Raw genomic sequence first — 22,772 nt, 5'->3', positions numbered from 1 at the left:
ACAGGAAATTAAGTGGTTTGGGCTGGTTGGTTCTGGAAGGCCCCTTGGCAGGGAAGCACAGAGTACAGAGAGCTGGCATTATTGGCTTCTCTCTGCCCTAGGCTCTGCTTTCTGGGGCCTGATTGTCTGACCAGGGTCCCGCTTTGCCTTCTCAACTTTTTTCCTTCCATTACTTGCAGTCCTCTGGAAATGTCTGGGTCACCCATGAGGAGATGGAGACGCTGGCAACATCCACAAAAACAGTGAGTTTACCCCTCCACCCTGCAGCTTAGGAGTCAGAGTCAGGGGAGTGACTTCTGAGGTCCTAGGGGCTCAGAGGGCACTGGAGCTCGTGCAGGTTAGACTGGGAAAACTCTTCCACCTTTGAGGTGGAGAGCCGTGGGATGAGGGATAGGGCTTGTATCTCTATCAGTGCCCTACAGGGAGGGCTCATGAGCTCTGTCCTGGGCTGTGGGTGCCCCAAAAGACGCCCATGCCAAGCTAGCCTGGAGTGGAGATAAACTGGAAAGGGCTTGCCTCAGGCTCTCCTGGGTTCTTATGTCACAGGGGTCCCACACCATAGGCATAGCTCCTCCCATTGGTTCATGGACCATGAGCAAGGGTAGGGCAAAGAGAGGTTCTGGGGGCATCTTTGCATTCTTACTGTCACTTTTTAGGACAAACCCAAGGACCTAGCACATGTGTGTGTGTGTGTGTGTGTATGTGTGTGTGTGACATACTTTTCCAGATAAATGCATAAGATACCCCCATCCACTTTATTCATCTGAGAGCCTCAAGGCCCACTAGTCTCCCTTTGCCCCCAGTTCAGCTGCAGGTGACCTCCTCCCTCTGCCCCTTCAAAGGGGGGGCCTACGCAGGTAAAGGCTGTGCATTAATTGACCCAGTCTGTTTCTCCTGACATGCTGCACTTGCTCCTGCTAGGACAGTGAGGAGGGCAGTTGGGCTCAGGTAAGATCCCCTGCATGACTTCTTCTGAGGATTGACATGCAGGGTGTGAAGGCCCCAGGAGTTCTCTCTCCAATCCTTCTAACTGGGGTCTACTCCCCTCAGATTTAAGTCTTCGTTTCTGGTTTCCTTCCCCAGCAGAGCTGTAACTAGGCATTTATGCATCCAAGGCAAGGTTTAAAAATTGTTCACTGCCTTTTGCTGTTCATTGAAGCATTGAGCCTTCGCCATCTACATAATTTACTTATCACAAAATAAATGCCCTCGAGGCCACGGGGAGCAGAATTTTCTGCCATTGAAAAATGTGCATTTTTTAAAAGTGGCATTAAAACCTCCTTTATGTGCTGCATTCTAGATGTCTGCCTCACATCCTACTCTTAGTCTTGCCTCCTAGAGAAAGAATCCAGAGACTGGCTCATTCAGGAGTGCCAGGACACCTGGCAAGGTGATGCTGGAGCTAGCTGGCTCCAGACCTTTCCTCTGAGCTTCAGTCACATTCGTCCTAGAGCTGAATCTCCTTCCCTGGAGAGGAGAAACAATGTGTAGACTGGCTGGGGTCCGTCTCTCCGGTCCCTCACCCTGCCTGGGAACAGTACTGATTGGCCAAGAAATGGCCAATAGATAGAGAGCAGAGGCCAGAGTGGTGATCCACACACTAAATGGCCAGTCCTTAGACAATGGAGAGTTGACTCTGTGGCTATATATTATGCGTTCTCAGTGATTCACAGTAAGTGCGTCAGATACTTCGAGGGCCATGTTGTGTTTTCTAATTGAACATCCAGTTGACCATCATCAGCCTAAGCCAAAGAGAAGGGAGGGAGCTGAGTGACAAATGACCATCAGCTTACATCACTGAAGATAGATCCAGTTTTCAATCCTCCTTCCCACCCCCTCACCCCTAGTCCGACCATAAAAAACTATAGAGGGGAGTCAATGATGAAACCTCTTTACTCCTTCCTGGGTAGAAGTTGGATTAACAATTCTAACCACTCCGGCAGACCCTGGCCTATGGGGACATGAACCACGAGTGGATTGGGAATGAGTGGCTCCCCAGCCTGGGGCTCCCCCAGTACCGCAGCTACTTCATGGAGTGCTTGGTGGACGCCCGCATGCTGGACCATCTCACCAAGAAGGACCTTCGAGTCCATCTGAAGATGGTGGACAGCTTCCATCGGTAAGCCGGGGCCAGGAACCCAGGGTCATTTTGCCCAACCCCCTGTCTCTGGATAGGATGGTCGTGGGCTGCCTTGCTATAGGACACAAGATGTCACTACCTCCCTCAGTATTCTATTCCAATGCAGCGTCTCTAAGCCTTCATTCTTAGGAAGTCCTTCTTTTATGTCGACCCTTAGTTTCTCTCATTGTAGTTTTAAGGTGAAGGTCGTGCCTATCCCTCATCACATCTTCCAGGGAAGAACCTGGATAACCACTAGACAAGGATGCCATAGAGGGGAACCATCTTTTGTCTGAGAAGTTGGGTTAAATGACCTCTGAGTTCAATGAATTAATCAACAAGCATTTATGAAACGTGCCAGCCACTGGGCTAGGTGCTGTGGATGCAAAGAAAGGCAGAAGTACAGTCCTTGCCTTCAAAGAGCTTCCATTCTAATGGGGGAGACAACATGCAAATACATATTTTCCAGCAAGACATAGACAGTATAAATGGAAGGGGATCTCAGAGGGAAGGTATTAGTAGTGGGGGGGGGGCGGGCGGGGAAGGGCCTTCTGCAGAGGGTGGGATTCAAGTGGAGTCTTAGAGGAAGCCAGGGTAACCAAGAACAGAGGTGAGGAGGGAGAACGTTCCAGGCAGTGAGCACAGCCAGTGCAAAGGTGTGGAGGCAGGAGAGGGGCTGTTATGAGGGGAACTCTGCTTCATAAAGTACTTGGAGGGGAGGGAAGTCATAGGGAGACCAGGTTGTGAAGACTGTCAAAGGCTAAACAGAGGATTTGGTATTTGATCCTGGAGGTTTGATAGGGACAATGTGCCTGAAGGGATTCCATCCCAACTTTGAGATTCCATGTTTAAGTCCAGTTTCCTTTGACCCTTAAATGTTGAAGAAATTGAAGAGTCACTTCCCTGTAGCCATTCCTTCTCCAGCTCTTTTTCAGCTGGTTCTTTCAGGGCTGAATCTCATTACTTTTCTCCTGACTATCTTTTCTTGAATTGAGGATTCACAAACTGAATCCACTGCCTAAATAAAGCCCAAGTAAAGTAGAAATGTTCTTAATTAACCATCACTATATCATGGCCCTCTAGGGGAAGACCCCCCCAGACCTTTCTCTAAGCTTGGAGCCCCCTCAGGGAAGGATGGTATTGAATCCTTCAACACTTTGATTCCCAGATTTTTTTTTTCATAAGAATTCATGGCTCATTGGAGCAATAGTATGCTTCAGGGAACTTGTGGGCTCTCGTCTGAAACCAGGGCCAAGGTCTGTCATGTCCAGAATCGATGGAGGGAACGGGGAAGTTTCTCTAAAGCTCATCTGTCTCTTTGCCTTGTGGATTTGTCTTAAAAGGTTTTCTTGATTCCTAGATCATAGTTCATTGATCATATCAGGTCAGAGCTAGACCCCAGAGATCCTCTGTTCTGGGCCCCTTATTTTATAAGTGAGGAAACTGAGGTCCAGACGTGAAGTGAGTCATCCAGGGTCACACAGCACATTGGTGGCACCAGCCCTGATACCGGAACTGAACTAACTTCTATTCCCCTGGGCCCTGCTGCCTTCTCTCCTGGGGTACCAGGATGAAGGCTAGCTCAGAAGCACAGGCTTCCTTCCACTTCCTGTCAGGGCTGTAGGGTGCATCCTTTGTCTCCTGGAGGGAGCCTGCCAGGCCCTCGGCACCTGCTCCCTTCACTCCCCAGCTCAGTAATTGATAGGGAGGGTGGGGGGAGCTGGACAGTTCTCCTTTCCTGTTCTGCTGACTGGACACATTCACCTTCTGCCCACAAAACTGGAAGGGGGGATGGAGTCTCTCAGTCCAACCACAAGGTTTTTTTGGGAGCCCTTTCCTTCTGCCCAGGGGAAAGAACCCTGGACTTGACTCTTAGAGTATTAATTAAATAAATACTCCCACCCTTCTACAGTGCTGTGGCCTTTCCAAAGTGCTTTCACCTCCGCTGCTCATTTCTCACAATACCCCTCGGAGATGGTTCAGGCAGGGACTGTTACTCCCATTTAGCAAATCAGAAAATGAGCCCCTAAGAGTTTAAATGGTTTGCCCCAGAGCACACAGGAATTCAATTATAGAATCAGGGCTAGAACCCAGGGGTTCTGCCTACCCCCTAGCCCAGGCTCCTCATCACTCTCCTATGGCCCAGCCATAGCCCTTTTCCATAAGGAGCTTGTGAGGTGATGCAGGGAGAAAAGGCAGACACAGCCTGGAAATACACTGGCCCCCAGAGGATTATGGGTGTGTGATGGGGATAGGAAAAGGACTCGCTTCCAGAAACACTGAGTGTCAGAAGACTGAGGGCAGAGCTGGGATTTGAACAAGGTCCAGAGTCAGTGTTCTTTCTATCATACTCATTTTTCTTATTTTTTCCCCATTATACTCATTTATTAAGTGCCTGCTATGTGCATTGAGAGGAAGCTTGGTCTGGCTTATAAAGAAAGTGCTGGCCTTGGAGTCAGAAAGACCTGGGTTCAAATCCTACCCCAGATATTTAATAGCTGGGTGAGTCTGGGCAAGCTTAGGTTATTTTATCTGTAAAACTGGACAATAATAGCTATATGACTTACTTGACAAGCTTGGTGAGAGAACTAAACATGATGAGTTTGTACTTTGCAAACCTTAATAATAATAATTGTAATAATAGCATTTACATAGCACATTAAGGTTTGTGAATTGCTTTACATATATTTATCTCATTTGGTCCTCACAGAAACTCTGGGAGCTAGACGCTATTATTATCCCAATTTCACAGATGAGGAAATGGAGGCAGTCTGAGGTTAAGTGACTTATCCATGATGACCATGGAGAGCTAGTAAATACATGAGGCTAGATTTGAGCCTAGCTCTGATGACTCCAGAGACAGGGCTCTTCCCACTGTGCCATGCCTCTTCTTGTGGAGGAGAGGACGTTAGGAATCCCAGAAAGGATAGTCTCAGTATTCTCAGCAAAGCAAGAGGTGAGGTCTATTGAAAGAGGCCAGTTTTGGGGGTTTGAGGAGAGAAGAGAAGGTTGTATTTAATAGTTGCTTTGGGGGATGTCATAGGGAGTTAGTAATGCTGAATTTCTGAAGAGCAGTGATGACCAAGTTGAAGTTAGATGGTGTAAGTTTACGTGGGGCTCAGACTGCACAATTATATGATTTGTTCCTGCCGTATTCCACTTCTCTCGAGGAGAATCAGAGATGGCAGATAGTGGGGGTTATGCAGATTGCGGATTACCAGCATGGAAACGTGATAAGGTCAGAGACTCGAAGGTGCTGGAGAGTGCATAATTGAAATGCCCACAGGGACAAAATTTATAGAATCTCAGAGTTTAGAGGGCCCCCAGTGGTCACTCAGTCTAACCTGAAGGCTGCAAAAGGAAGAAAGAGAAGCCAGAACAGTCATGAAAGGACTGGGAGAAGAGGGAGGGGTCAGAGTTCATGATGAGAGTAAAATGTTGGTTCAGGAGGAATGAGGCAAAAGGACAAGAGATTATGTTCATAGAGGGAAATTTCTGAGTTCAGAATCTTGGAGGTGGGGCCGCTTTTGGTGTTGCTGAGATCTGTGACAGTGTGACTACTCCTGCAAGGGCTACAGTAGAGTGGAGACTGAGGAACTGAGAGATCAAGGTGTTAGAGGAGTCAGCAGTGTGAACATTGAAGTCCCTGAGTTGGCTAGCAGGTGATGGGTCAGAGAGGAAGACTGAACCAAGTGCTAAAGTTATTGGAGAAGGCAGAGGAGTGTTCTGGAGTGGCTGTAACAAGGGTTACAATAGAATAACAATGATCATAGATAACCCTTATATATAATGCTTTACATAGATTTTCTTGTTTGTTGGGGAGAGGATGATATAATTGGACAGTGTGATCTTCAAAAGAGGAAGAATTTTTGAGTGCTGATGGCAATGAATTTATGGTGGCGGGTTGTAAAATGGTTGAGTGAATTATGGAAGCCATCTGGAGGAGGTAGACTTGAGCTGCTATTTAAGAAGGTTACAAGTTGGGGTTTCTGTGAAGGGAAGTGGTCCCACACATATGGAATGGTCTGATAGGAAGGCTGGAAAGAAGAAGGAGGGGGAGAGGAGAAACGCAAGAACAAAATTAGAGGAAAATCTATCTCATGATTCAAAGCAAAAAAAAAAAAATAAAGGGCTTGTCTCAATTAAGGAATCACAGAGATAATGGAAACACAGATATTTCATGTGGGTCTCAGTAAGATGAGGGAGTTGTACAGTACATACCATCTGAATATAAAGGCCTTTCCCAGCTCTTTTTAAAAAATTAATTTTAATGAATTTAAACAACAAACAATGGGTATTTGCATATACATATTAGAACAGAAAAAAGAGGATTGTATATAAAATGCAGATCTTTATAATGTGCAGCTTTCTTACTTTAAAAATACATAGGAAGAGTCACTTACAGCTTTGAAAACTGTCTTACTTTCTGGTCTTCTTTCTGGCCTTCCTTCTGTTCTTTTCTCCCCATGTAATAAAAAGTTACCGCAATGACTTCCCTCCTTCCCTATCTCTCTTTCTTCTCCTCTTTCCCTCCCTCCATCTCTTCCTTCCTTCTTTTCTTCCTCCCTTCCTCCCTTCCTCATTTCCTTCCTTCCCTCTTTCCCTCCCTCTGTCCTTGCCTCCTTCCCTCTTTGCCTTCTTTTTTCCTTCCTCCCTTTCTCCCTTTCTCACTTCCTTCCCTCCCTCCTTCCCTTCCTCACACCTTACCCACCAATATCGCCTACCCCATTGGCAAAGTAATAGGCAATATATGCCACCTCCAGGTGACTGCTGTTTATTTTCCTCTCCTTTCAGAACTAGTCTCTGTGCCAGGAAATACCTGTCACTAACAAAAGTCTAGGAAAATGAAGAGCCTGATTCTTCCCCAGCTGACTTTCCTTCACATAATAATAGTTAACTTAATTAGCTATTAAGTTAATGATTAATAAGAATTTAATATTATTATTTCCCAGCTGGCTTTCCATCCCTTAATAATAATAGCCAATAAGTATTAATCAGTAATTAGCTAATAATTAACCAGTAATTGATTAACAATAACAACAACAACAATAAGACTTCTTATCCAGCTGGCTTCCCCTCTCTTAATAGGCCTACTCACTTGGAGGTTATTCTATCTCACACCCACCTTAATGTACATAGTTCATTATGATCATAACTCCTTCCAGCTCTTGTTGATCTAGTGTTTCATGGTTTATAAAGCATTTTTCTCATCACAGCCTTGTGCAGCAGGCTCTGGAGCTAGCTCTTTCATTGTACCCTGACAACTCTGTGGCCCAGCCAACATGGTTCCTTATGACTCCTTCCTGGGGAGTCAGGAAGGGCATGGGTGATCTGGGCCATGTGTCCTAGAGCATAAACTAACTGGGCACATAGCCAGTTCCTCCACTGCCCCTGGGATCATGACCAGTGCAGTCTGCTCATGATGTCCTGGCTGCTTGTGTGGGTGTCTACAAAGAGAAACTGAGGTAGCGAGTGGGGAGAACCTCTGGACGTATAGTTAACATTCTGTTTCTTGCTCAGTGTGTGAATTTGAACAAGTCCCTTCCCCTCTCTGGGCCTCAATTTCCTGATCTCTAAATGAGAGGCTCAGGCTAAGGGCTGCCTGTGGTCCCTCTGACATTCTTTGTTTTACTTTAAGCCCTGTGACCCCTTTAACTGGTTCTTCTTGTGATTCTAACCTACGCTTTGTTTAGTATGAGAGTGCTCACAAAGTACACACCCAGAGTCATCTTCTCCTGCCTGGAGGTTGAAGCTTAGGTGATCTAAGGCTGAGAAGGGACTCTGGCTCTGCTGGGCACTCCTTGTGTGACCTTGTATAAATCACATCCTTTCCAAGCCTTCATTTCCTCTTCTGTCAAATGAAGATTTTAGACTGGATTTCCAAGGTCCTCCTTTCCAGCTCTAAATCTATGATCCTATGAAAGAGGGGACTCTCTTCTCCTCTCCCCTTCTCTTGATAGGGATTATTATGGAAGCAGTGGTCATTGCATTTATAGTCATAGAAAGAGCACTGATGTTTCTTACCCTTCTGACCTTGGACAAGTCATTTCATCTCCCTGGGCCTCAGTTTCCTTACTTGTAAAGGGGTTAGAGTAGATCATCTCTGTGATCACTTCCTTCTTTGATGTTCTCTGAATTCTGGTGTAGTGGAAGGACCATCAGACTTGGGTTCAAAACCCAGCTCTTCTGCCACTTGACTTTAGACAAATCACTTCTCTCAGGGCCTCAATTTTTCCCCTTCTGTAAAATGAGGAAGTTGAGCATATCATCTCCAAGGCCCCTGCCAACACTGATGCTATGATCCGATTCTGTGGTTGTCTTGGTCTTAACATTACCTAGATGGAGTGGGTGGAGTGGATGGAGTGTGGAAGGAAGTAGCCTCAGGGTAGCGCCCCAGTGTGGAGCTGAGAGCCAGGGAAGAATGTTGAATGGAAGGGCAGGGGAGCATGAGTGTGCTGGTAGGTAGGTAGGCTTCTTCACTGCTGTGGGCAAGGAAGAGTTGTAGCAATATTTTCATCCAAAGCAAGTGGCCAGGGGTTGGAGAGAATGGTGTGTGTGTATGGGATCGTCACTGGGATTATGGGGAAAAAGAACACCTTGGCACAGGTTTCAGCCATGCTGAAGGATGGCTGCAGAGGCAGGAGAGGAAGAGGAGGAAGAGGAGGAAGCCTTTGGTGGAGCTAGCGAGGGAAGGTTCAGTTGACATTCTCTAAATTCCTCCTCTAGTGCATACCACAGCTACCCCCACCCCTGCCCTGGTTATAGAGTTCTTGCTGGAAGGGGGAGAGTCACTTGCCTCCTCTTCCCTCCCACCACCACCCTGGGTGCTCAGTACCATGCTTTGTGCCCAACAGGAGCAGCCTGCAGTATGGCATCATGTGCTTGAAGAGGCTCAATTATGACCGAAAGGAGCTGGAGAAGAGAAGAGAGGAGAGCCAGCATGAGATCAAGGGTGAGCTGGCTCCTACCACAGGACTGCAGCTGAGGGTGGGGGAGAGGGGAAGTGAGCAGGGACCTGGGAAGGGCACAGCATAGGACTACTGGCCCAGCTCTGACAGCACTCCCTAGACCCCTTTCCTGGGGTGCTAGAGAAACTCTGAGTCATGTTGTACTGATGAGGAAAGCAAAACCCAGTTTGGGGTGGGGCCTGACTTAACTTGAGCTCATGCAGGTAGTAACAAAGCCAGAATTCGCACACAGGGCCTCTGACTACACATCTGACCTGCTTTCTCTACTACGTCACCTAGCTTCTTTGAGGGGCTTGGACTGATTGCAGGACCACTGTTTTCTCCCTTGATCCTTCCCCCTCCAGATGTGCTGGTCTGGACCAACGACCAGGTGATACACTGGATCCAGTCCATTGGGCTTCGGGACTATGCCAGCAATCTTCACGAGAGCGGTGTACATGGGGCCCTTCTTGCTTTGGACGAGAACTTTGACCACAACACGTTGGCCCTGGTCTTACAGATTCCCACGCAGAACACCCAGGTGGGATGCCCTCCCTTATCTTCCACTTTCTGTCAGGTCAAGCCAACATTCAAAACCTTGTCTCCTTAAGAAAAGTAAAATTGCACAGGCACTTACATGCACACACACAGATTCATACATACTGGACTTTTTCAGGGCCTAGGAAGCTCTTGGTTTGCCATTGATAGGAATGGATTGAAGCACATTTTAATCCCCATTAAAAGAATCTCTTCAATGGAGTCTTCAAGCCAATTCATGCCTGACAAAACCTTTCTTGCCCTCACATAGAGTCTCTGAGTGGTCCTAGCCTCGTCTTAGCTCTAGAACTAAGCAGTTCAATGGTCTTGAGGAGGCTTTTCCATACTACTTTATCCTCGATCACTCTTGGCTGTATTCTCAGAAAGCTGGGTAGAGCCACAGTGGCAGTGAGGGAGGACCAAGACATGAGCCCATCGGAATTTCAGCCTTGATCCCCACGATCTCTCTACCCTGATGGTCTATCCCTGACGGCGGTGCCAAGGGCGAGCATGGGAGAGCATGATTGACCTACAAAAATTAGGGTTGTCTTCCTGATTTTTCTTTCATAACTCATTACAAACTTATCACCCAAGAATTATTTGAATCTTCCTTGAATCTGTTTATGTTGGGGGTCTGCATAACTTTCAGGGGGTCATTTTCCTTTTGCAATTTTGTTTTTAGAACTGTAAGGGGTGGTGGAGATTATCTAGTACAGCAATCTCATTTTACAGGAGAGGAGATGAAGGTCTGCAGAGGTTAAGAGACTTTCCCCAGAAAACACGGCAGTGAATTCTGTGTGGGAAGTAGCACTTGCTTTTATTTGTCACAAAGTTAATCTATTTTAAGCATTAAGGTGGGTGGAGGAGAGAAGTCTGCAGTGGTCTGGGGTCTGGTGAGCAAGCCCATTTTAGCCTAGCCCCTGCCCTTCACCATTTTATAAACTCTGATCATATTTCCTCCCAGCTCTTGTCTGTCATTTTGGGACAAAGAATCTCCACCCCCTGATGATTTTAGTCATCCTGCTTTGGACTTTTTCCAAATGTATTGTTTGTATCTTTCTGGGGATATAGCAACCAGAACTATTCACAGCATTCCAGCAGTGAACTTTCTTTGGCTTTGTACACAGATAGGGTGATATTTGCTGATGGTACCCAGAAATGTAGTGGCCATTTTGGTCACAGAAGCACACTGGGCCAGAGTCTTTTGGAAACAGACTATAATGACCGACAGCTCTTCCCACAAGAACTCTCTTTCCTAACAATTGTCTCAACATCTCTCCTTCTATAATTTATAATCTGGATTATGCCTACTGGGTACCCATTGTCCACATACTAATCCTCTCAAAGAACCTCAGTAGCTTAAAGATGAGTGTTTTTCTTTTTTCACTTATAGAAATCATGTTGCCTTTCCCCCAATGTGTTCAATGATCTTACCTTTTATGATAAATTCTGCCCAGACTATGCCATGAGTGAGCAGGGTCTCCAGTGAAGTCAGTCTCAGTGATGGCTGACAGCATTTCCCAGGAATACACTTAACACAATAATAATAACTCTTCACATTTATATAATCCTAAAGTTATAAAAGTTTTACAAAGTGCTTTTATATAACTTTATATATTACATGTCTATATGTGTGTGTGCATGTGTGTATATACATCTTTACAAAGTAAATTTATATAACCCTAAAAGTTTTACCAAGTACTTTCATCACAACAGCCCTGGGAGGTTGGTGGTAAAAGTGTGATATCCTCCTTTTATAGATGAGGAAATGAAGGCTCTCGCCTTCTCATCTAATGCACGCTCCTCTTGTGAGTGGCTGAGGGGGTCTGGGGAGGTCTCGAACTGGGCTTGAGGTTGTAGCTCCTGTCGTCCTCTCTTCTTTCTGATATTCCTAGGCCCGCCAAGTGATGGAAAGGGAGTTTAACAACCTCTTGGCCTTGGGCACAGATCGGAAGCTGGATGAAGTGAGTACCCAACCTTAACTGGAATTCATTTGGGGAGTTCTGGTCATCACTGGGATTTGGCCTTCACAAGCCCTTCTGGTGCTAAGGATGCACAGTGTGGTGGCTTGAAAGAGAAGAGGCTTGTTTTGTTTGGGCCCAGAGGGCAGGTCTAGGGACCCTGGGTCAAAGCTGCAGAGACAAACTTAGGCTCAATGCCAGCAAAGGAGTGCCTACAATTGGAACTGTCCCAAAGTGGAATGGCCAGCCAACTTGGGGAAGTGGCCTCTCTCTCAGTGAAGGTCTTCTAAGCCAAGGCTCCACAGTTGTGTGATGGGTATCCTGTAGATGGAATTCTTGTTTAGTTATGGATTGGGCCAGATGGCCACTGAGGCCTCTTCCAGTCTTGATATTCTGGAGTTCTGTGGGAAAAGCACCAAGGCCTGGATAATAAACCCTCGAACTCTGAGTGGTTGCTGATGCTCTATTTTGCTAGTGGGCAGTGTTTGGGTCTCCCTGGGTTTTGGTATGTGGCCTTTGGGAGAGGTTGTAATAGGGCAGTCCGAGGGTAACTGCACCATCGCCCCCTCAAGGATCAGAGTTTCCCCTTCCTAAGATCATGCCATTGAGATTGTAGTTTTTCTTTTGCATTTCTCTCTGAGACCCTCCCTCTCTTTATGGTAACTTCAACATGGCATGTGCTTAGTGAGCTACTTTGTGTCCAAAAACTATTTTGCTATAATACGTGGAGACCTCAGAGTACAAACTCTAAGTGGGTGGCTAAATATTAGAGATTAGATTGCTAAATTTTGGGGAAGAAATTTGAGGCCGGGAGACCAATTAAGAGGCAGTTAACGTGTTCAGGTAACCACCCAGTTACTCAGTTCAGTTTGACACAGCTTAACTCATCTGTCATCTCCAGTTTCACTTTCTAGCTTCCCGTTATGCTCCTGCCCTTATTCCAAGCCAGTGCCTTCCTGTCTCAGTATTCCTGATCTCCTACCCATTTGTATTCTGCAGGCTTTCTCCTAGAGTGTAGTCCAGGCAGCCTGTCCGCCATGTGTACCAGCTGACAAAAATCCCCTTGAACTTCTCTATTTACTTGACATAGCGCCTGCCCTGCCCTCTCCCTGCACTTTCCACCTGACACACCACCCCATCACCTGCCAGTTCCTTTGATTTGTCCCTTGACTAATGTGCTTGCCTCCCTTCAGTTAATTCATTGTTATTTTCCCTCTGCTCACTACAGCTTCTCCATCCCTGATAAAGCACCCTGCCCTCTGATTCCCATTGTCTCATACCAGCTTCATTTTTTCTTCTTTTTGGAACCTTCTCTTTCTCCTCTCTGTGGTAGAATCTGTCAGACTACCTGGTGAATGGTTCTTGTCTACTTTAACTTCATACTTCAGAGATCATTTGGTCAATCTGCAGGCATTTCTTAAGTACTTATTGTGCTAGGTGTTGGGAGACAGTGGCCAAGGGCATTGCCTGTGCTTGAGGAGCTGACTGTAGCAGGGGAGACCACTCCATCTGTGCATGCCATCCATCCGTCCGTTGCTCTCTTTTTACATACATAGGCGTATGCAAAACACATACAAAGCAGCTTTCAGCAGCCTTGGCAGGAGGAAAGTCCTAGCTCCTGACAGACAAAGAAAGGCCTCAAGTGGAAGGTCTGACTTGAGTTGAGCTTAAAGGAAATTGGGGATTCCACGGTTTAGAGATGAGGAGGGAGAGCATTTCAGGCCTAAGAATCACCAAAGCGCAGTCGGGATGGGGTCCGTTGTGTGCGAGGAACAGGGAAAAAGGCTGAAATAGCTGGAAAGATAGGATGGGACTGAGGGCTTTAAACGCCAAACAGAAAGGCTTCTCTTTGATCCTCAAGGTAACAGGAGCTGACCAGAGTTTAAGGAGAGAAGTGACATTAGGAAAATCACTTTGGCAGCCACATGGAGCAATGGGCTGGAGGGGGAGAAATTTGAGGCAGGGAGACTGTTTACATTTGGGAAGCTATTTCAGTAGTTCAGTTAAAGGTGATGCGCTAGGCCGGGGTGGGGGGACCTACGACCTCAAGGCCACATGTGGCCCTCTAGGTCCTCAAGTGTGGCCCTTTCACTGAATCCAAACTTCATAGAACAAATCCCCTTCATAAAAGGATTTGTTCTGTAAAACTTGGACTCAGTCAAAAGGGTGCACCCAAGGGCCTAGAAGGCCACATGTTCCCCACCCCTGAACTAGGGCAATTACTGTGTGAGGAGAGGGAGGGTCCATGAGTTCATCCACATGAGTGACAGCTCAACCTCTCCCTGCCTAAAGAAATTCCAGCTGAAGAAGCTTAGGGCTTGGTGATGGTCAGTCTTCTGGTGACGTGCCTTTTCCCAGTTAGTGACCCTGATGCTCAGATAACAAGTGCCCAGTCTGTTGCTGAACTTGTGCTGTTCTCAGAGCCTCGATACCTTGGTCTGACTCACTCCAGCCCATATTCTGCGAGTGCAGCCTTTGAGAGCATAGAGTTGGCTCCACACTGGGAGGAGGAATCAAAGAAGGACGGATGAGCATGACCGAACCCTATATATCTGTAATCACAGAATCTAAGTGGTGAGATGGACTTTAAAGGTCACCTAGTCTAACCCTTGCATCTTATGGAAGAGGAGGCTGAGGCTCAAGGTCATGTGGGAGGTACTAGCAGAAAACCAGAATTTGAACCCAACTTTTTTAACTCTAAATTCAGTGCATGCTCTTTCACAACACCGTGCTGCCTCTGTAGTCGTTTTGTTTTTGTTTTTTTTTTTTCCATAGCAGTGCCTTGGGACCTAGCGTGGGTTTCTGATTTAGGAAAGTTGACCTTTCCAGTCAAGTGGATATCAAATATCTTGCCTCCCTCTGTTTTCATCTTCAGAAATATGGCTTTAGTTCTCCTTCTTTCCTCTGTGTTGTAGTGTCTTTTGGCTCTTAAGTTGTCCTGGTCTCTGCCTGGAATGTCAACTCAAGGAGAAATTGGAGCTGACTTTCTAGGTGCCATGCACCAGGGTGGAGATGTTGGTGATGTCATCTGGCAGGGGACATAGGAGTGCTGGGAAATGCAGAGATTCTAGAAAGAGTGCTTCATGGAGGAGAAGACAGACACCCAGGGTCTGGGCTGAGACTTTGTGATCCAGAGCTGGCCTGAAAATGGGGGAGGCTGTCACCCAACGAACAACCCAGGATATGCTCAAGGATCAGCTTCCTTCTGTCTAGAATGTTTCTGAGGCTTACTTCCCAGGCTCCCAGCCTGCAGAGGGAATCTGACTGTCCATGAGGGAATACTGCTTGAAGTACAGTCAGTCAGTCAGTCATTCAGCAAATGCTGTGTACCAAGCACTGTGATAAAGTGCTGGTGTGTAGCAGGAAATCCATCACACTACCAGGGTAGGGTTGTTGGAACACACAGGAATTCAATTTAACAAATATTTTGTAAAGCACCTAACAGACATCAAGGTATTGTTCTAGGCTTTGAACGTGGAAAGTTACAACAAAGATTGTGTCCTAAAGGGACTTGTAATCTAACAAGGGAGGGAAAATGTCCACAATTAAGTGTGATAGCAAAGGAGAGATCCAGGCAAAGGACTTCTGAGAAATTTGTGGGAGAGATCACTTCACCCAGGCTGTGTATGTGTGTGTGTGTGTATGTATGTGTGTATGTTCGGGAAAGGTTCCAAGGAAGTAGCACCTGAGTTGGACCTTGGAGGAAGGGAGTGCCTTCAGGAGGTGGAGAACACTGTAGTTGGGAGACTGTTTGTTCCTCCCACAAGCAAAGGCATAGAAATGGCACAAGCTTTGGAAGCTTTTCTTGAGCCTGGCTGTGTGCATGTGTTTAAGAGTAGGGGAGGTGACTCTTGGTCTGGGACAGGTGAAGGGGAGGCCTGTCTACAGTTAGGGGGTGGATTAATAATGACCACTGAAGGATATTTATAACCTGAGAAGTCCTGGATGAGCGCAAAAAGAGTGTGTGTTTGTTTCTGGCAGCCAACATTGACCATTCTTTGAAGGGATGGCTGGGCAGGCAGTAGGGAGAATGATAACACCACAACAATAACAATAACAGTAGCTAGCAATTACATAGTGCTTTGAGGTTTGAAAAATGCTTTACAAATACTATCTCATTAGGTTCTTACAACGACCCCGGGAGTTAGGTGCTGTTATTATCCCCATTTTACAGATGAGGAAATCGAGGCACATAGAGGTTAAATGACTTGCCTAGGGTCACATAGCTAGTGAATATCTGAAGAAAGGTTTGCATTCAGGTCTTCCTGACTCTAGGACCAGTGCTTTACCCACTGTGACATCTCTGCTTAGCTGATTTGTGGCTGGTTTTGGCCAAGACCACCTATACTCTGTCAAAACTCCATTGACCAGTACAATCCCCAGTATTAAGCCAGAGAGAGAGAATGAAGGAGGCAAGAGGCCTATTGAAAGGAAAGGGAGGTGGTGGGGAGTAGGATGGTTCCCCAGTTCTGTTCTCTTGTGGATAAAGTGGGGCACTGACTGCATGGGAGGTGTGACCTTGGCCTTGCACATAGAAGAATACCTGGCTCATGGCACTAGCAGCTGTATACCAAGGGGATTTGACTGAGAGGATACGCATAGGGAACCAGATACCCAAAACTGTCTCCATTAAGCTGGATCTGGGAAGGATTGGATATTCCCCAAGGCCTAAGGCCCTAAGGCCAGAATGGTGTTCTGGGAGGCCAGCTTTTCACTTTTCCCCTGGGGGAAGGGTTGGGAGACATATGGGTGGGTGGGAGGGCATAAGGAGAATGGAGATCCTAAGCTTAGACTGGGGTGGTTGGATCAGGGCAGCAGGTGACATCCTACCTTAGAGCTCGAAGGGATGTTAGAAATCATGTAATTGAACCTGCTCATTATACAGATGAGGAAATTGAGGCCCAGAAGATGGCAAGTGACCCATCCAAAGGCCCCTGAAAGGTTCCCACAGGGCTCAAAGGTAGATCCAGACGAGAGCAGAGGAGGCTTGAGGTCCCCAGGAGTCGAGGGTAGTGAAGCTTCCCATTCTTTGTGTGTAAGTGTGTGTACATGCATGTCTCTAACTTGCAGGGTGAGGACAAGGTGTTCCGCCGTGCCCCATCCTGGAGGAAACGCTTCCGTCCACGGGACCCCCATGGAGCGATGCTCAGCACCTCAGCTGAGACCCTCCCCACCAGCTTCCGAGTCTCCACTCTGGGGCCATTGCAGCCCCCACCGGCTCCGCCAAAGAAGATGCTGCCAGAAGGTGAGCTGGCTGCTGGGGTGGAGTCAGTGTCCACGTGGGCACAGGACCTCCCCCGACACCCCTCTCCCTCCTGGTATTCAGAAGCCCAGCTATAGGGTTTACCAGAGATGAACGTGGTGGTGGTATCTGAGCCCTGGTCCTGCCATTCATTTCAGAAGGCTGGTTGCCAATCCCTGGCTTCCCAGTTGCCCCTGCTAATGCTAAACTAATGGTCTGGCCCTCACCCCTCTACCCAGTGCTTCGTCCCTATGCCCCACCTTGCGCACTAACCCCTGCTCTGTGTGTTCTTGCTGCTTCTGACTCCTCCCAGCTGGGACATCAGGGTCACAGAGACTGGAGACCTCTACGGTTCGGACCTACTCCTGCTGAACTCCCCCCCTACCTTCCCTACCCCGGGTCTGACGGGGGGTGTGCCCGTGGCTCGGGGTAAGTGGGGGTAGGCCCTATACCAGACTGGGAATGGGCATGTGGGGCCATCCCTACTTCTGCCCACACGAACTCCTCCCCTGACATTTCCTGAGACAACTAGCTATCTTCTTGTTTGCCCCTTCCACGCCCACTGAGCATAAACAGTCCCCAAACATCTACCTAGGAGAGCTTCTCTCAACTATACCAAGGAGCCGAGATGCTACATCTTGGGTTTTGGCTTCCTCACACAACTGCTTTGTGCCCTCCAGGCCTGGCCCTTTCTCTCTAGCACTGGTCCATGCACACTGCCCTGCCTGGCCATCCTCTTGCCTTTTCTGCCTTGCTTTGCTCTGGGGATTAAGGGAGGCGGGAGTTGACCTTCAGAGGTGGAATGGGTGGGCAAGATTTGCAGCCCTCTGCCTCCCTGGAGTCATCCTGGCTCCTCCTAACCCCATTCTCTCTTTCTCTCTCTCTGTGTCTGTCTTTCCTAGTTCATTCCCACTATCTCTACGGACACATGCTCTCCGCCTTCCGGGACTAGCCACGGCCCCACTCGGCTTCCTCCTTGGCCTCACCGGCCTGGCCGGCTCTATCCCCCCCTGCTTGTTCCCTTTCCAGTAGCTCCCAGTCTTGTCTGTGACTTTCCAGTTGCCCCTGGATCTCAGCATATACTCATCCTTGAGCTCTGACCCCCATCCCCTTTGTCCAGGTGTTTCATGAGGCTTTGGTTGGGGCCTCTACGTGCCAGGCTTGGCCCCATGGATTGGTCATTCTCAGACTGCAGGGGAGAGAAGGCAGCAAGCCCAGGGGGTGGAAACAACTTCCCCTTCATCTTCTCAATACCTGACCTGTTCCCCTGGCCTTGGAGTAAGGGCCAGGCCACGTGGTACCAACAGAGTAGTGTGAACTGTGGCTCCCAGGGGAAAGACAACTGCGTGCTCTGGCTCTGGTCTGTTTCCTTCCTTGTAGGGAGGGTCTCCTAGGCCTTGAGAGTGTTTCCACCGAACCACTGATTTTGACACCTGTGACAACTTCTACATTAGCAATAGCCACGGAAACAGCTCTCAGGACTTCCTGGGGGTTTAAAGGGCCCTTGAAACCTTCTGAGAAGGCAGGAGAACAGAACAAAGGGCTTCACTTAGGCTTGGGGCATGGGGAGAGTGAAATAGCAGGAATATTTCCACCACCAGAAGAGGTTCCAGCTCAGTCTCTCTGGGATCCAAGCCCCAGGCCCTGGCCAAAGAGAGTGTGAGGAAGAATGGGGTTGATCAGCAGGCCAGCTTGGGGCTGATGTGGGAGAAGAGATGAGAAGGAATGGAATACAGAACTGCGGGCCTAGTGTCCACAAACAGGGAAGCCCCTTTCTTCAGTCAGATATTCAGACGAGGGTTGGGGGAAAAGGGAGAGCAGACTGTCTTCTGTTAGCAATAAGTCCCACGTGGCCATGGGAGCTCTTCTTTCTCTGCTTGCTCCCCAGATGCTGGCAGGACTGCTGGGTTGGTGGATTCTAGAAGAATGTCATAGATTCACACTGACTCAAAATGTTGGGGTTGGGGAGAGGAGAAGGCAAGGATTCTCCTCTGCTTCCCCTAAACTCTCCCCAAGGGATGGAAGTAGGAAGTAGGAGATAGGAAGAGAGGGGAGAGGAAATGAGTGACTACACATGTATTCTTTTTGGCTCAGAATCTTATGGATCCCAAATTTCCAGTCCTCTGACTCTTGCCATAGATTCCTCTTTTCCCTCTGCCCCGAGCCTGTTCTCTCTGTCCTGGGAGTGTTGCAGGAAGAGACGTTCCCAGGAAATCCTCCTCCTCGTATCCTTTCCCCACCAAGAAGTATTGCAGGTGCCTCAAGTTTGTGTCAGTGGTGAGTGTCTGGGGAGGGAGGTGGGGTCCAGGACTGAGTTTTAGAGTAAAGAGTCAGAAATAATTACCAGTTTCCTTGGACCGCTGCAACCCACTGTCCTTCCTGAGTCTCTCTCTGGGGGAGGGCTAAGGTTTTATCATTCTTTAGGTAGGCCTCCCTATGGGAAGAGCTGGTGTGCTGATTTGTCTGCTTAATTAGCTTTTGAGCTGGGTTTAGAAATCAGGCTGACTGAGGCAGCCGTGCTATCTGCCTACCTGGAGGGATGATGCCCAGGTGGGGCCCAGAGCGGTGCTAGCTCTCGCTTGGTTTGCTTTGTAATGGAAGGAAGAGGAATGCTAAACCTCTGTCTGCCTGTATGGGCGCTTCTTCAGCCTGAGGAGCTGATGAACTGGTTCCTTCCGAGGTTTAGGTGAGTGGGAAAGAATACTGTGATGCCCATTCTCCTGAAAGGCCCTCTCCTGCCCTTTGGGACTTCTGTGCTCATGTGGTGCCTGCTCCCTTCCCACCAGGCTGATGGAGGTGGTGGAGCTGGAATTTTTAATCAGGAAATGAGTTGGAAGGAGACTAGGCTGAAAGAAGAAATTCTGTTCCAAGACCAGACTTTGGGGTTATAGAGTACTTACTGAATGTTAATGGACATCTAGGATCTTGGGGATTGCAGTGCCATCTGAATCCTTTAAAGGACTTACTTATTTTTCTTTGGTAAACATCCCACTCTAAATGGGCTATGCTGAATGAGAGACCAGGACAACAGCTGCATCTCCAGCCCCAGCTCTCTAGGACCTTAATGTTGACCTGCCCTGGCTGGCCTGATCACAGGGCAGAAGCTAGAGAGAGAAAATACATCCTTCCAAGGGCTGTTGGGAAGCAGGGGGATCTGTGTCACACCATGGTAGTGGGGTGTTGTCTCAGTGTGTACCTTGCCTAAGACTCCATATGTTTTTTTTTTTACTTGAAGAGTCACTAGTGACCCCAGCCCCCCTCACCAGCCTCCTCTGTCTCGTCAGGTCCTCCTTCCTCAGTACTGTATCAGATCATTGCATCAGGAATGGGTGTGCAACACCCCTCTGTGTGTGTGTATGTGTGTGTGTATGTGTGTGTGTGGCAGGGGTGTGTATGTAACAATAAACAACCCAGTTTTAAAACAACATACACATTGCCTCTGGTCCTCTTGAATATTGATGTTCTGGGTTTGGGGCTTCCAGGAGATTGCTCCTGGGCTGAAAAATGAGCCGTTTTATTCAATCACAAACCCGCTTGTCTGTGGCGGCCACCTTGATCTCTCAGCGAGAAGTCTGGGGATCCGGGGAATGAAGAAAAGGAAGGGAGAGAGGACTTTAGAATGTGGGAACACTTGAGGCGGAAGGTAACCAGCACCCACCACCTCTGGGCAGGCAGACTGAAAACCACAAGAAGAAGGGGCAGAGGGGAAGGACTGAAGCTCCATCTCAGGAAGAAAATTGCCTGCTGGCCAGGATTGTGAGTCCCCAGGTCAGGTTACCCGGAGAGCAGGTGGAATATCCTTTTCTCCAAGAATGTGAGAACTACCTGACTCTTGCCCTTGGTCAGGAAAGCTTACTTAGGTCAGCCATAGTCAGGAGCAGGCAGGTTGACTGGATGGTCTTTGGCACAATCCTTTGGCCTTTCCTTCCCTGGAATCTCCTCCTTGTATAAGAGGCGAGATGGAGGAACAGAAGAGGAAGGGGATGGGCTTCTGATGATATTCAGCAGAAGCAGGGACAAGACCTCAGAAGCTCCACCTGCCAGACACCCCCCCCACCCCCTTCCCCAGCCCCAGAATACAATTAAGATGAGGACTCGCTCCATCTAGGTACGTAAAGCACGAAGGCACCAAGTTTATCTGCAGTCATTTGCAGGCAATTTACATAATCTACCAGTTAAATTGTCATTTCCATTCCCCTGATAGTTGTCATATTTGATTCTTCTCTATTCCTTCTCATCCACCCCCTCATCCCGCCTCGGGTTTCCATCCACCAGATACATATGACGGGGGAGGAAGAGATGTACTAAGCTGGGGGGACGGAGCAGCCTGCAGACAGCTGGTATGTAAACTGGGGATAATAATTGTACTACCAGCCCCTCCCAGGGCTGTTGTGAGCATCCGATAAACCTGGAAATGTTCCATCGACGTAAGCCATGATGGTTCTTACTACCTGAGGAGCCACTCAGCTGACAGGGATGCCCTGGGTCTCTGGGCAGTCGCCCCACCCCTCCCCACTTCTTCCCCAAACCTCAGATACAGTTGAGTTTAGCACCGGATTCATTTACAAAGTAAGCGTTGCTTACAAGCATACACAAGGACGTATGAAAGCAGAGTGCTCAAGAGTTAGCTGATCATTTTCTAATATAAATTTCTGTTCTCAGTCATGTCTAGGACTGACTGAGCCCCGCCATTTTTGTCAGAGAGAAACGCTCCTCCCTCCTTTTCCCAGATCTCTTGGCAGATGGCCTCCTTCCTATTCCCATGATGGTCTCTACCCCCCTCTTAGCTCTGCCCCTCTTTGAAGGAAGAACCAATGACACTATTCCACCCCCTCATCATGTGCCATCTGAGTCAGCAAGGGGTCCACTTCATATATACCTGGGAACAAAAGTCATACCTGCCTATTTCCTCTGGTTATGCAATTCTTCCGCTTAAAATGTCATTTTGTCACAAGTGCTTAGTGCCAAATGTGTGGTACAGACAAGTGCCACGGGAGGCAGAGATCCTTCCAGGGGCTGGAGCAGCTGGGGAAAGCTTTATGAAGGAGATGGGAATTCATGAGTCCTGAAGGACAGGTAGGATTGGAATAGCCAGAGAGGAAGTTACCATGGTGTAATGTAGTGGTTGTCAAGCTTTTTGGTCCCAGGACCTCTTTATGCTTTAAAATTTTTTGATGAGGATTCCTCAAAGGGCTTGTGTTTATGTAGGTCATATCTATTGATAAATACTGTTTTAGAAATTCAAACATCTTCGTATTATCATGAAAATAATTTTGACTTTGTTGACCCCCACAATTGATCCCCTCCAGGGATCCCCAGATCATAGTTTGAAAACTGCTGGTCTAGTGGAAAGAGAAGAGAGTGGGAGTCTGGAACAGAGTGCCCTGATTCAGATCCCATCTCTAGCACTTATTTGCTTATTAACCATAGGCAAACCTGAACCTCAGTTTCCTTATCCTTGAAACAATAGAGTTGAGAGATGAGATCTTCAGAGTTCTTCCAGCTGTAAATCATATGAGCAAATGAAAACATTTGGGGACAACTGTGGCATCCAGAACTGACCACTGTTCCCAAGACGTTATGACCAGGGCAGAGTCTAATGGGACCTCCAGCTCCTAAGCCCTGGAGGCTCTCTTTTATTGCAGCCTCCAAGATCCCAGGTCACATCTGTCTTTGCCTGCTATTTGCTTGGAGTTCACTAAAAACCCCAGATCGTCCTTGGACAAACTGCCATCTGGCTGTGCCTCTTCAGGCTTGTCTTTGTAAGGTTGATTTTCTGAATCCAACTGTAAGGCTTTCATTTATTTTGATTAAATTTCATCTCATTAGATTCAGTCCATTGATCTACCATATGTGGCCCTCTAGGTCCTCAAGTGTGGCCCTTCACACTTGAGGACCCAGAGGGCCACATGGATTCAGTCAAAGGGCCACACTTGAGGACCTAGAGGGCCACATGGATTCAAAGG

At 47.9% G+C, this 22,772-nt stretch overlaps 1 protein-coding gene across 2 annotated transcripts in view; it reads left to right on the top strand.

The window, feature by feature from the left end:
* PPFIA4 (PTPRF interacting protein alpha 4) overlaps positions 1-20,231 on the top strand; it is a 46,618-nt gene extending 26,387 nt beyond the window's left edge. Inside the window, exons 22-29 of one of the 2 annotated variants that reach the window (XM_027843409.1) lie at positions 180-242; positions 922-948; positions 1,944-2,119; positions 8,974-9,071; positions 9,432-9,607; positions 11,499-11,567; positions 16,635-16,809; positions 17,709-20,231. In XM_027843409.1, coding sequence (XP_027699210.1) covers positions 180-242; positions 922-948; positions 1,944-2,119; positions 8,974-9,071; positions 9,432-9,607; positions 11,499-11,567; positions 16,635-16,809; positions 17,709-17,758 — 834 coding nt within the window. In that variant the 3' untranslated portion in view covers positions 17,759-20,231. The remainder of the gene's footprint in view (positions 1-179; positions 243-921; positions 949-1,943; positions 2,120-8,973; positions 9,072-9,431; positions 9,608-11,498; positions 11,568-16,634; positions 16,810-17,708) is intronic. The other variant, XM_027843408.1, reaches the window with a different exon arrangement.
* The last annotated feature ends 2,541 nt before the right edge of the window (positions 20,232-22,772 follow it).

This window comes from Vombatus ursinus, unplaced genomic scaffold (genome assembly GCF_900497805.2).
Source record: "Vombatus ursinus unplaced genomic scaffold, bare-nosed wombat genome assembly UNPS02014909.1, whole genome shotgun sequence".
Taxonomy (NCBI): Eukaryota; Metazoa; Chordata; class Mammalia; order Diprotodontia; family Vombatidae; genus Vombatus; species Vombatus ursinus.
Note: the sequence above shows the minus strand (reverse complement) of the source record. Positions and strands in the feature narration are given on the sequence as shown.